Raw genomic sequence first — 14,656 nt, 5'->3', positions numbered from 1 at the left:
GCTCAATACCGTCAGTAGGCAAGTAAATTTTAATACCAAACAATAAATAGGTCTGTTAGCGTTCGTATAACAACAACACAAGAGAACGCTCGGTAATTCCCCGGAGTTACGAAATCACGGTAATTCCCTATTTGACATTGAAACAACATTGAACATTAGCAAACGATTCCGGAACACAAATATCATATTCATGTCATTTCTTAATCATGAAAGTCATACGTGAATACGTGTCAAGCATACTACTCCTTTCGGTGGAAAAATTGGTATTTGCTTGAAGGATTCCAATATTGATCGCATCATTTGAAACGAGTTTAAACTAAGACCCTAACATTTTATCTTTTAGGGGTTGACGAGTTTGAGCATAGTGGCTGGTTTAGGAAAGCAAAAGATACGTATACCCTAGTTGCTTCTACTATTAACAGATTGACATAGGTCTCGCGCGGAGTCCGCTGTAATGATCAGTCGTGCGATTCTTCCCGCGTCTGCGTAGAATTCTGGCGATCTTCAACAGGTTGTGGGTGTACTTTGCGAGAGGCTTACCTAGGTTATATCTTAAGGTACGCGGTCGCCACTTTAAGAGCTTTTTGGGCCTCACAATTAGCTGTTATAATAATAGCACTACGGGAAACAGAATCTCGGGTGCAACGCAATCTTTAAGTTTTTTTTTCCTACCGAAGCTGTTGGTCTAGAGAGACCATGTCAGAATTACCGGGTTAGTAGGTGAGCTCACGGGGCTCAAACCTTACGATGTTGCTAACACGAACCCTAGCAAGAGCCGTGCTTCGCAGAATCTACCACCGGATCGGAAATGCGACCCGCTGAGAAGATCCGGCGAGAAACTCGGTGGGCTGTGTCTGTAGGTAACAAAACGACGTGTTTTGGGCAACGTCGACTGTTTACCATTTGATCCGCAGGATCGGCAATGTAGTTACCTGCGGCCACAATGAGAGGGTTCTCGTGTCGTGCCGCTTTATCGAAATACACTCTCTAAGGCCAGAGGCGCGCGCAAACAGATTAATACAAAATACACTGTAACTACATCTTAATGTTTACTGGGAATAGAAAATTTCGCGTGTACTTGATCGTACACGTGTCAGCCTCCTCTGACACAATGTTATCACGGCACGTGTAAACGTTCGAACAACATTAACGAAATTGTGTATCAAACGAGCAATGATAAGACTTGTATTTTTTTTCTCTGTAACTAGCCAATTAAACTACATCGTAGAGAGAACAAAAAAAACAAATGGCGGTTTTTCTTTTGCAAAAGTTATGTTGCGTAAAAATTTTAATTAGAAACTTTCGAGCTATTTCAATTCACATTAAAAACAACAACAATTCAGTTTTCGAGCTTTCGATTATCGATTATCGATTAGTTCGTCATCAGTAAATAATCGACTAATTGCATCACTAGTTTTTACTGCGCACTGTCGAAAATCGCCTTGTCATAATAAGTATATGTACTGCATGTGCAATCGATAACCTTTTACATCTAATCACAGACTGTACTGTCTATTGTTTGTACGCGGAAAGATAAACTACACGATCGAATAATTCGATTCAATAATGATTGTCTATCATTGTGGATCATGGCTAAGAGAAGTCGATGGAGATCACTAACCAGATGGGAAGAAGACCTCAGCTGACCCAACCTGGATAGACGTAGCACAGGATAGAGACGCCTGGGCATCTTTGGAGGAGTCCTTTACCTAATCCGGGGTTCTTGCTAACTAAATCTTACAACAACGTTTTAATTACAAAACTCTTTTGCATTTTGCATCCTAAACATTAATACATACATTTATATTTATTACTAGCTGACCCGGTATACTTCGTAGTGCCTCAATCGATAAATAAAAGACCTAAATTTTTGTATTAAATAAACTTAAAACAAAAAAAAAGGAAAAACAAAATTGTTATTTTTATTTAATTCCGAGCAATTTCCTATTTATCGACTTCTAAACCTTCTCTGGACTTCCACAAATAATTCAAGACCAAAATTAGCCAAATCGGTCCAGCCGTTCTCGAGTTTTAGCGAGACTAACGAACAGTAATTCATTTTTATATATAATATATAGATATAGATTTTTTTAAACTTTGCAAAACCAAGAAATAAATGGCTTATTTATTTATTTTTATCACTATTTTTCAACGTCTTACTTCCTAGTACGACTTATCGGAAATTTACGTTCGATAATTTAACAATTATAAATGATTGTGAAAACTAACTAACATTGTAGATAAATCGAAGTGTCAGATGTTATAAAATGTTTTGAAACATTCTTCAATTTCATTTTTTTTATTGCTTAGATGGCTGGACGAGCTCACAGCCCAACTGGTGTTAAGTGGTTACTGGAGCCCATAGACATCTACAACGTAAATGCTCAAACCACCGTGAGATATAAGTTCTAAGGTCTCAAGTATAGTTAAAACAGCTGCCGCGCCCTTCAAACCGAAACGCATTATTGCTTCACGGCAGAAATGGGCAGGGTGGTGGTACCTACCCGTGCGGACTAACAAGAGGTCCTACCACCAGTAAAATGAAAGTGCCCAGTTTATTTTTGAGTCGCGCTCATGAAAAAGAAAACACGTTTGTAGGTATACACAATTTATGAACACCTGACCCGACAATGAATGAATTCTGATCTTTAACCATGAACAACAGTGAAGTCAGGGCACAGCCAAGTTTGCTCATAGCAAAATCACATTTTACGTTGTAGATGTCTATGAGCTCCGGTAACCGCTTAACATCAAGTGGGCCGTGAGCACATCTAACCATCTAAGCAATAAATAAAAAAAGACATCAATCGGTTACGTGGGAGAAAAATATCTTATTTATCGAATATATTCTCCAGCGAAGTCGATGCCAGTTTTATAAAAAAAAAAAAAACATGTGGCACTCGGGAACTGCCGCGGTAAAGGTATTGCATAGCATTTTTTGTCAACTTATACAATTATAATTAGACAATGATAATTTAATATTAAAACAATAATAAAACAAGACCACGCTATATTAAAAATTAATAAAAGCAAAACCTTAACTGTCCCTTCACACTCATAAGCTAGACCGCGCGAGAGAGAGATGGGCAGACTTTTCATGATGCGCATGCAGTGTGACGTCACGCCACGCGCTTATTCACAAACACTACACAAGCGCAACGTGTGAATGTGTTGAACGCGAGCTACATGGTAGGCGGAGTGAGGGTGTTAGGTTTTTTTCGTTACGGACTATCATGATTCGGTCGCTGCGCTCAAGGCCCGCGATAAAAGCTATGCAATAGCTTAAAAAATTTGTAACTACCACGAAAACTCGATATCGATTGCACATTATTACTGTGTATTGAAATCGAAAAGCGGATCCAGGTTATCGTCATTTCTGCGGTTGTCAATTAGCTTGTTTACAACAATGCGTGTGAAAAAGAACATACTAACTCAATAATATAATTAATAAAAAATCACTAAGAACTGTCAATCGTTTTCGTTTGCTGACGTCAAGAGAAGATTTCTAAATTGTTCTAGACAACAAACGTGACTAGTATCTATATCTATACTAATATATAAATCTACAGTGGTTTTTACGGATGTTCCGTTATAACTACTGAACCATTCATCCGATTGACTTGAAACTTGGTATCCATGTAGAAAATAAATGTACTTAATGGATAGGCTAATATTTATATGAGCGTTTGACTCCCTATACCATTTGCGGGGGCATTAATGATGAGAATCTTTGTGGGGGTGAGAAATAATAATGTTAATTATAAATGACCAGCGAAGCAGACGGGTGCAGCTAGTACTCAATATTTCTCTTGCCTCGATCACCGTATTCGCCCCTGCGATGCCTGCCGATGGCGTTAGTAATTGCGGCTTCCCTGACTTATTATTATTTGCATATAACCCACAACCAACCAACAATTATATCCAGAACTAAAACGCCCGTTTATAAAAAAGGCCAAAAATACACGGTGCGATCGAAAACCGAACCCGGATCTCGTGATACTGAATCGACAAGGATTGTAAACTTTCACTCTATTTAGGATCGTTAAAGTAAATTCTTGTTAATTAACTTCCTTATTTTGTGTTAAAATTAACTTACTTAATTAAGATATTGTTCCGAATACAAAATGTATCGATTATATTGATTTTAACACACACTAGACCTACTCGTATCTGACATTTTATCGACTGTCAAAAATGCGTAATTTGTTCATTTCATAATAAAATTAATCCGGGCGTATTGCTGTAAACGTTTCCAAAAATGTAAACAAAACCACGACACGATTCAATCGTGTTTGGTATGTATACGACATAGGGAAATATCTTCCACCGAACGGGTGATATTGCTCGGTAGACCGACGGTCCGAATGTTATTGTTCGGAACTTGTATATACGCAAGCTTATCTTGAAAATGTCGTAAGCGAGATTCAGGCATCTGTCAAATATCTTGTGTTCTACTCTGTAGGACCTCTTGTGAGTACGCACGTGTAAGTACCACCATCCTGCCTATTTCTGCCGTGAAGCAGTAATGCGTTTTATTTCAAGGTGGGCGCCGACATTTACGTTGTAGATATCTATGTTCGCCAGTAACCACTTAACACCAGGTGGGCTGTAAGCTCGTCCACGCACCTAAGCAATAAATAAATAAATAAAGAAAAGTTCCATGATGGCTGCCCGCCACACGTGTCGCAACAGCTCGTAATACAAGTAAATGTTTTCAATTACAAATCGCAAGTTACCTACGGTGTTCGCTTAATGGTATATAGTGTGAACGTGACCGCCGCCACGTCCGATGCATCGAACCAATATCTTATAGAAACGAAATCGATTTCGTATCGATTCTATATCGAATAACATCATGATCGTTTCTCATCTACGAGATACGTGGAAAAAAAAATACATTCGTCGGCTCAACAGAGAGCTACCGATGCATTTATACCGGCGATCGTTTCCAGTCACGGTTCACGCTTTTCGCAGTCAGCTCAGAGCTTTAATACGTCCCTAAAGTTCGCGCACTTTGCCGCGACCACTGAGTTTCTCGCCGGATCTTCTCAGTGGGTCGCGATTCCGATCCGGTGGCGGATTCTGCGAAGCCCTGCTCTTGCTAGCGTCAGTGTTAGCAGATTTTCTCAGCTTGAGCCCTGTGAGCTCACCTTCCCAATCATAGCATAGCGGAATAACCCCTTAATCTACCAGCGATTAGTAATGCTTTTGTTTTTTTTTGTGTAAACTTAAATTTCTAAATTTTTCTTATTATTTTCCTTTGATCACTCTCTACTTTATATGTGATTTTGATGGTGGAAACACGTTTGGTTATTGTTTTTGCTATTTTTTTTTGTATATTATATGTTTATTTTGTACTGTTGGTTTCCCAAATGAAAAAATAAAAAAAAGAACAAATTAGATCAATTAATCAAAAAAACAAAAGTATAATAAACACAATTACGCCATCAAAACATACATTTTTACAAACATGTTGTAAAGCTATTAAAAACAAGTAAACAAAAATTACTCTCTTCCGTCGGTTTTGCCTCTATTTTCACTCGGACCGCATTTATGTCTTAAACGCACAGTACATAATAATATATACCTACCACCCATCCTCACATAATTTGTTGCCGAAAAACATTGTCTTTAAGATGTTTACAACACAAATCAAGTACATTACTCGGTAGATTACCAAAGAATACAGAAGCGGGATGTCCATTCCCAAATTTACTATTACCCACATTTTTTTTTATTACTTAGATGGGTGGACGATCTCACAGCCCACCTGGTGTTAAGTGGTTACTGGAGCCCATGGACATCTACTACGTAAATGCGCCACCCACCCTGAGATATAAGTTCTAAGATCTCAGTATAGTTACAACGGCTGCCCCACCCTTCAAACCGAAACGCATTACTGCTTCACGGCAGAAATAGGCAGGGCGGTGGTACCTACCCGCGCGGACTTACAAGAGGTCCTACCACCAGTAATTACGCAAATTATAATTTTGCGTGTTTCACTTTTATTACACGATGTTATTCCTTCACCGTGGAAGTCAATCGTGAACATTTGTTGAGTACGTAATTCATCAGAAAAATTGGTACCCGCCTGCGATTCGAACACCGGTGCATCGCTCAACACGAATGCACCGGACGTATTATCTCTTAGGCCACGACGACATATCTATTTATATTAGAGTTATGCTGTCAAATACATAGAAATCCAAATCCAGCTGGACTCCTCGGATCCTAAGCATGCATAAACGACATTAAACAAACAAAAAGCGCTCGTAGCATTTTCTTCTATATAATCTCAAAAGTTAAAAAAATAAGAATAAAATGCATTAATTAAATGATTAACCTTAGGGTGACCAGCGCACTGTGAAACGTGATGTAATGAAAAAGTTTAATAGACAATTAAAACCTTCGTACGGAGTTTACGTAACGCGGTAACGGGTAATTATTATTGCACGCGGAAGTGAATGAGTTATGTATTTGCAATTTTTTTTTTTTTTTTTTAATCCGTAACTATACGATCCCCGTCACGCTTGGCTGCGGAGTATCGCTTGATATATAAACAGTACAGGTAACCCAACTATAACACGGTCGATACGTTCCTACATAGTCCCGTGTTATGCGAAACCGCGTTATATGAGACTAGAAGCCAGTACAAGGACAAGATGTAATTTTTTTCTGAATGAAACATCTCAACTATGCCTGTACCTGGTCACCGTCCTCGCCGAACCCGTCGCTTGCGACGAAGGGCTCCACGAGTAAATTAACCCATATACACAGCCCACTGAGTTTCTCGCCGGATCTTCTCAGTGGGTCGCGTTTCCGATCCGGTGGTAGATTCTGCGAAGCACTGCTCTTTCTAGGACCAGTGTTAGCAACACCTCCGGTTTGAGTCCCGAGAGCTTACCTACGCGCTAGGGTAACGTTGATATAGCCTCTCAAGGCTATCAGAATAGGTAGGAAAACAAAAAAAAAAACAAAATGTGTGCAATTCACACGTGGTAGAAGTGAAACCTTCCAAAATTAAAATACAATTATCCTAAACGTCTTAAGTATATGTAAAATTTTGTCATTAGTAAATAATTGTAAGGTAGCGCCCTCTGTGAATTGATATTTTAATTTCACGTATAATCCTAAATTAAAATTCACTACAAGAGCTTTCATACACATTAGTTAGTATTAAAAAATCTCACAGATGGCGCTGTATTAAATAGTGTGTATATTTCTGTCTCATTCTTTGCTGGCTTCATCCTACACATTTTTGTATTTGTGTCTCTTACCTGTCGTTTTTTCCGTTGCATCCGGTTTGAAATCACAACGATTCTAAAGAAGTTTTCACTTCAAAAAAGTACTGTAATACGCAATACCAACAAACGGTCGCTTGAAACGTTTCGTTCAACGTGACGAAAACAATAGTCAGATTTCATGAAAGTTCCGCTCGCATTTCGAAATACTCACACGTAAGAAGTTCCTTTTGTCGGCCGTTTTCGTGTTTGTGTTCAGCTGTGAATCCTTGACGGGAACAAGATGCTTTTCATTTTATTTTATTTTATTTTTATTGCTTAGATGCGTGGACGAGCTTACAGCCCACCTGGTGTTAAGTGGTTACTGGAGCCCATAGACATCTACAACGTAAATGCGCCACCCACCTTGAGATATAAGTTCTAAGATCTCAGTATAGTTACAACGGCTGCCCTACCCTTCAAACCGAAACGCATTACAGCTTCACGGCAGAAATAGGCAGGGCGGTGGTACCTACCCGCGCGGACTCACAAGAGGTCCTACCACCAGTACGAATTACGAATGTCGGTGACGATACCTAAACGATGAGTTCACGCGGAAGCTGAGTGCGGGGTGACCCCCTAACAAAGAGGGCCATGGTAGACGCGTGCGCAACACCCAACATAAGCAATACCTAAGCGGCAGAACTTAACGTTAATACGTACGTAAAAGCAGTAATAAAAGGAAAGTAATTGTAGGCAGCGGCTTGGCTCTAACCCTGGCATTACTGAAGTCTAAGAAGTCGACGGTAACCACTCACCATCAGCCGTATGCTCGTCTGCCTACAAGGGCAATAATAATAAAAAGTAACTTAAAATTAATTTTATCATTTTGTTCAATTCTTAAACAACGAACAACAACACAGCCCACTGAGTTTCTCGCCGGATCTTCTCAGTGGGTCGCGTTTCCGATCCGGTGGTAGATTCTGTGAAGCACTGCTCTTGGTAGGGCCAGTGTTAGCAACACTCCGGTTTGAGCCCCATGAGCTCACCTACACGTTAGGGCGAAGCTGATATAGCCTCTCAAGGCTATCAGCAAAGGTAGGGAAAAAGAAAAAAAAAAGAAAAAGAGATCATCTCGAATAACTTTACACACGAGTCCGGTAGAAAAGTCCAAATCGTTTCAACCGACAGTAGCGCATGATGCGCCTACAAAACAATTAAGTAATCCGACAGCTGAGCAGGTCATTGAACCCGTTTTATAGTCACATTGCGGTACAGTTGGCAGGGTCACTTACCCTTATTATAAAAACCGGTCTTTTTAATGTATTCAAATAAATTAGGTTTTATTTTATTTATTTCTTAGATGGGTGGACGAGCTCACAGGCCACCTGGTGTTACGTGGTTACTGGAGCCCATAGACATCTACAACGTAAATTCCGCCACCCACCTTGAAATATGGGTTCTAAGGTCTCCGTTTACAACGGCTGTCCCACCCTTCAAACTGAAACGCATTACCGCTTCACGGCAGAAATAGGCAGGGTGGTGGTACCTACCCGTGCGGACTCACAAGAGGTTCTACCACCAGTAAAATGTTTCAGTCATTCTTGTAACATTACTGCGATGCAGATTCGCTAAGTATCATAGATGATATCTAGAGCGAAGGATGATGTGTGAATAAAGTTTGATATAAAAACACGCCGAGAACGAAGTTTCGTGTTTCGAAATATAATTTTGTATTTAACTTAGTACTTGTATTTACTGCGATTTCGGTTTTATCTATATAATTAATACGTGAAGCAAAAACTTTGTAGTCCTTTTTACGAAAATCGCGCGAACGGAGGAGTATGAAATTTCTCACACTTATAGAGAATATAGAAGAGTGCAGAATATATTTTTTTTTTTATTTTCATAAGAATATATTAAATCAATAAAAAAAAACATTACACACACTACCATGTATTTGACGCACACACGCATGCATACTATTCGTTTATTGTCAAACTTTTCTTGTTACTATACATAGTCTGTGGTCAAATTGAGAATAGATTAAATATTGTTTGTCTTTATTAATATAATTTGTCTACAGTGTAGTCTTGGCGAAATTTGTGATTATAGAAGTATGCATAATAGAATAATTTTGACAATAGAACCATAATAATGTTCAATCTTATAATTTTGATTAATTATAGTCTCGACTTCGACTACCGCAGGACCACTAGTTCAAAAAATACATTAATTGACTGGTGCGCCGAGGGTCGCGGGTTCGATTCCCACATCGGGCAAACATTTTCTGATGTACAGTTTTGTTTGCTCTTTGTCTGGGTGTTTATTATCTATATATTTAAACATATGGGTGTGTTTATCAGTCTTTGATACTCATAACACAGGGAATCCCCAATTGGGACCAGATGAGCGTGCGTGATTTGTTCCGAGATACTTGGTGAGGAGATTATGATTACTTTAATTAAAATATGAATTAAAAAGTATTTGCATGTTACTATTTACTGTGTTGTGTTTTATTCGAAGAGCACGATAACCGTTGCTTGAATATAAACAGAGACCTCAACGTAATGTCTCAAATTTAACGGTGGCATTAATTTCGTAAATAACGATGGCTTTCTGTAAATTAATATCACTGTGCTTAGTGCGAGTTTTTTAACGTTCTCGATAGCGTAGAAGTTAACCCAAATTCGTATGCAGTTGGAACAGCGCCCCTAGCGGCAAACGTAGGCAAACGATCCCATTCCATACAAACATGAACTAACTTATACGCTAGCCCACTGAGTTTCTCGCCGGATCTTCTCAGTGGGTCGCGTTTCCGATCCGGTGGTAGATTCTGCGAAGCACTGCTCTTGCTAGGGTCAGTGTTAGCAACACTCCGGTTTGAGCCCTGTGAGCTCACCTACACACGTTAGGGCGAAGCTGAAATAGCCTCTCAAGGCTATCAGCATAGGTAGAACAACAAAAATTTTACGCTATTGGGAACATTAAAAAACTCGAACTAAGCACACACATAGATCAACAACTTGCCATCGATAGGTGATAATGTTTGCAAAATTTCAAGTTAATCGGATGTCTTGAAGTCGTTTAAAATAGCGTTCAAAGATTCCGCTAGACACATACCAAGCTAATAATAAACACGTATTAAATAACTCTGAAAAGTAAACACAAATCTCATGTGTAACGCTAATAATGACGACTATTGTTAGGCGATAGTAATTAAAACTATAATAAAACTCACCTCCGGTACCGAGAACTTTGAGCAAATCGAAGTGTGATATGTCCACTTTTGAGGCACCGTTTAAGTTAACTGTAACAAAATAAATACAGATTAAGAGATTATAAAGAAACACACTTAAAACATCATTATGTTAACTTTTTACTGGTGGTAGTACGTCTTGGGAGTCCGCACGGGTAGGTAGCACCACCCTACCTATTTTTGCCGTGAAGCAGTAAGAGACCTTAGAACTCATAACGCAAGGTGGGTGGCGACATTTACATGGTAGATGGTATGGGCTTCGGTAACCACTCTACATCAGGTGAGCCGTGAGCTCATCCACCCACCTATGCTATAAAATAAAATAAAAAATTACGAGCACGAATTATTTTGGTTTTTATAAGGCACTCTGAGAGGTCCTCGTGGCCTAAAGGATAAGACGTCCGGTGCATTCGTATCTAGCGATGCAACGGTGTTCGAATCCCGCAGGCGCGTACCAATTTTTCTAATGAAATACGTACTTAACTACTAAATGTTCACGATTGACTTCCATGATGAAGGAATAACATCGTGGAAGGGTCGACTAGGTAGGTAGTAGGTAGTAGGTAGTAGGTATAGGTTCATGTTAGCAACAACGTCAGGTGGTCAGGTTTGAACCCCGCGAGCTCACCTAATAGTTCGGTGAATCTAGAATAGCCCCTCGAGTATACTAGAATAGGTAGGAAAAAAACTTCAGTTTTTATTTATAAGCATGTAAGTAATGTGTTTTATAATGAAACAAAGAATCAAGTTGTTGCTCTGCCAAGAGTTTTTTATTATTATTATTTTATTAACTTATTTCTACACTTACAATTATTATAATTATTTTTGAACCTGCAAAGAGAAACAACATTGAAAGCTATTGCTTCAATATTTAGACCTTTTTTTAAATCTGCAAGTTTTTTTTAATCTATTAAGAAAGCACGTTCTATTTTTGAATGTCCAAAGCCAGAGAGCAAATCCAATTATAGAATGAACATAGCTTCCAACATAGATAATAAAATACTATTATGATAGGCGAAGCTAATGCGCGGGAAATTTAAATGTAATTAATGAAGGGCCAAGAGAGCTTCATTTACATACATACATACATCACCACATTTCCGTCCGTTATTTAAATTCGCAACTTGCCACGTAAGCATATCATGTGGAGTAAGGTCGATTGAAGCTTGTATCGTTTTTAGAGTTTTCTCAATACAACGGCTGTAACGAATCTGAGTTAAAAAAAAAAATAAAAAAAAAATGTGTGGTGTCGTGGGACACCGGATAGGAACGAAGTTCCTTATTATAAAAATATTAATTTTAAGTTCTATTCGAGGTATAAAGACAATAAAACTGGAGGTTTCGCAACAACCCACGGTTATTCGGTAACGTGCGAACTTATTGTGGTACACTTCATTCACGGTTGTTTGCATAAGAGTTAGTGTATTGCGCAAACGAACGCTCTGAGATCGTGGTTAATGAATTATAAAAAAATATGTTATTTTTTGTACGTTATTACAAAGTTAAGTCGTACACTGTGTGCATTACTAATAAAAATCTTACGTTACGGACGTTTTTTCCCGGTCCCGATTCCCATTCGTTCCAAAAAAACATATATTTTGTCAACACTTGAATTAACATTTTTCAGGACAGTAATCTCTTGGATAGGTGGGTATTGGGCTTTCTTAACCTGTGACCAATTCAATGCCACTTCCGCATAAGTATCTTCCTCTCTATAGGTGTCTGCTTGGTGATCCTCCACAACTATTCGATACGGTGTATGAATGAATTCATACTTTAACATATAAAAATGAATTGCTGTTCGTTAGTCTGGCTAAAATTCGAGAACGGCTGGACCGATTTGGCTAATTTTGGTCTTGAATTACGTGTGGAAGTCCAGATAAGGTTTAAAAGGTAGATAAATATGAAAATGCTCGGAAATAAATAAAAATAACAATTTTGTTTTTCCTTTGATGTATCCTCCATCGAACGGATTCCTTTTGTTTGTTTTAAGTTTATTTTATACAAAAGTTTAGATTTAGATCTTTTATTTATCGATTGAGGCACTACGAAGTCAGCCGGGTCAGCTAGTAATTAATAAAATTAAATTTAGACCTGGCTCACGAGACTACCGCTATGTGGCATATTCATTCAACCATCATTGTTCCAATAGTTGTGTCGGTACACGACTTGATAGCGAAAAGTCTCGATCAACAGCTTAAGAAACTTTCGTTATCCAGCTGGGTCAAGGGCCTAAATACAGAAAGCAGTTACCCTCGATACCGCACGCATTGTGAGGAGGTTTCTCACTCTGTAGTCCTAACCACTGGTGGCTTGTGTCGTAGACACCGCCATCAGGAGCAATCTATTAAAAATTGTATTTCTAATATCTTTTTTAATAATTAATAAATCTAATTTTTAATCTTTTTAATAAATCTAATTTAATATTGTGTAATTAATAAGATTTTAAATAAATATAAATAAAAAAATCAAATTAATAAAAATTAATAAATTTGCGTTATCGGCGGTAAGGTATGTTGTAGGCTCGCACAGGTAAGCACCGCTATCATGCCTATTACTGTCACGGAGCAGTCATGCGTTCCTGTTTATAGGGCGGGGAAAGCCGTTACATAAATTACAATGAAAAAGTTAGTGGTATTGTTACTTATATTATAATGATTATGAGTTACGTTTTTTGACTTAAGAATTTGAGGTGTCATATTATTATCTTTGTAGATTTTGTTAACCTTTGACTGCTAAAAATTGCTCTCAAATTTGTACCGGCTTCTAGTCCCATATAACGCGGTTTCGCACAACACGGAACTTTGCAGGAACGTATTTACCGTGTTATAACACGGTTAGCTGTATTTCAATAGAAACAATATTGTTTTTATTGAAATACAGCTACAGCCGTAAGAAGAAACAATTTTAGCAGCACGAATGAATGTTGCTTACTTTTATTTCAGGACTAGCGACCCGCCCTCGCTTCGCTTCGGAAACATTAAAACACACATGAAAACAAATAAAACAAAAATAAAAAAAATTTAAAAAAAAGTAGCCTATGTTCATCAGGGACAATGTCGGCTTCTAATGGAAAAAGAATTTTTCAAATCGGTCCAGTAGTTTCGGAGCCTATTCGAAACAAACAAACAAACAAATCTTTCCTCTTTATAATATTATATATTAGTATAGATCGTATCGTCACGTTTTCAAAACTCGAAACTTGTACTCATAATCGAGAGCACGAAAATTGTTTTGACATACGGTAAAGGTAAATCTCGAAGGCTGGCTGGCTATCGAGTGCTACTGTCTAATGTAACGATCCGTTTTCGTATCGAGTACTCGATACATTTACTTTACAAATTCGATTGATTTTCGTGCTTGACGTACATACTGTTCTTAACGACAAGTTGGAAACGCGATCATGTGGATCTGACGGCTATCTGAGTCACACGAAATTCGCCGGTGACGCAATGCCACTGATAACATATATTTATTTATGGGATATTATGACCTGGTAACTAAGACCTTTAGGTCAAGTCTTATTTTAATTTGAATAAAAACTTTTTTATACGAAAAATTGAAATTATGAAATGAAATGAGATGTTAAGAGATGAAATATAATCTCAGTAAAACGGTAGTCATTTACTGAGATTTTTTCAGCGGACTTTTTGGAGGATCCCGAGAAGTTACGTTCTGCGGTTTTGTTTCATTTTCCCAAATTTGTGCACTTTCACAGATATTAAACAGTTAATGAACCAGTTCGAAGTCGTTGTGGCCTAAAGGATAAGACGTCCGGTGCATTCGTGTTGAAGCGATGCACCGGTGTTCGAATCCCGCAGGCGGGTACCAATTTTTCTAATGAAATACGTACTCAACAAATGTTCACAATTGACTTCCACGGTGAAGGAATAACATCGTGTAATAAAAATCAAACCCACAAAATTATAATTTGCGTAATCACTGGTGGTAGGACCTCTTGTGAGTCCGCACGGGTAGGTACCACCACCCCGCCTATTTCCGCCGTGAAGCAGTAATGCGTTTCGGTTCGAAGGGTGCGGTAGCCGGTAAGCACTCACCATTAGGTGGGCCGTATGCCTACAAGGGCAATAAAAAAATAAAAAACGTGCTATAGGAAGGAACTTTTTCTGTTACTTCTTTCAGTGTTTCTTTTACTAATTACTACCAAATCCGTTTT

General features: G+C 38.4%; 1 protein-coding gene across 2 annotated transcripts in view; it reads right to left on the bottom strand.

Moving 5' to 3' along the window:
* The window catches only part of LOC101741339 (ribosomal protein S6 kinase alpha-5), a 136,446-nt gene that overhangs the window by 102,922 nt on the left and 18,868 nt on the right, over positions 1 to 14,656 (bottom strand). For both annotated transcript variants that reach the window (XM_004923094.5, XM_004923095.5), the window contains exon 2: positions 10,462 to 10,530. In XM_004923094.5, the coding sequence (XP_004923151.1) occupies positions 10,462 to 10,530 (69 nt within the window). The remainder of the gene's footprint in view (positions 1 to 10,461; positions 10,531 to 14,656) is intronic.

The sequence above is a fragment of the Bombyx mori genome, chromosome 24 (assembly GCF_030269925.1).
Source record: "Bombyx mori chromosome 24, ASM3026992v2".
Taxonomy (NCBI): Eukaryota; Metazoa; Arthropoda; class Insecta; order Lepidoptera; family Bombycidae; genus Bombyx; species Bombyx mori.
This window is presented reverse-complemented; position numbering and strand designations above follow the sequence as displayed.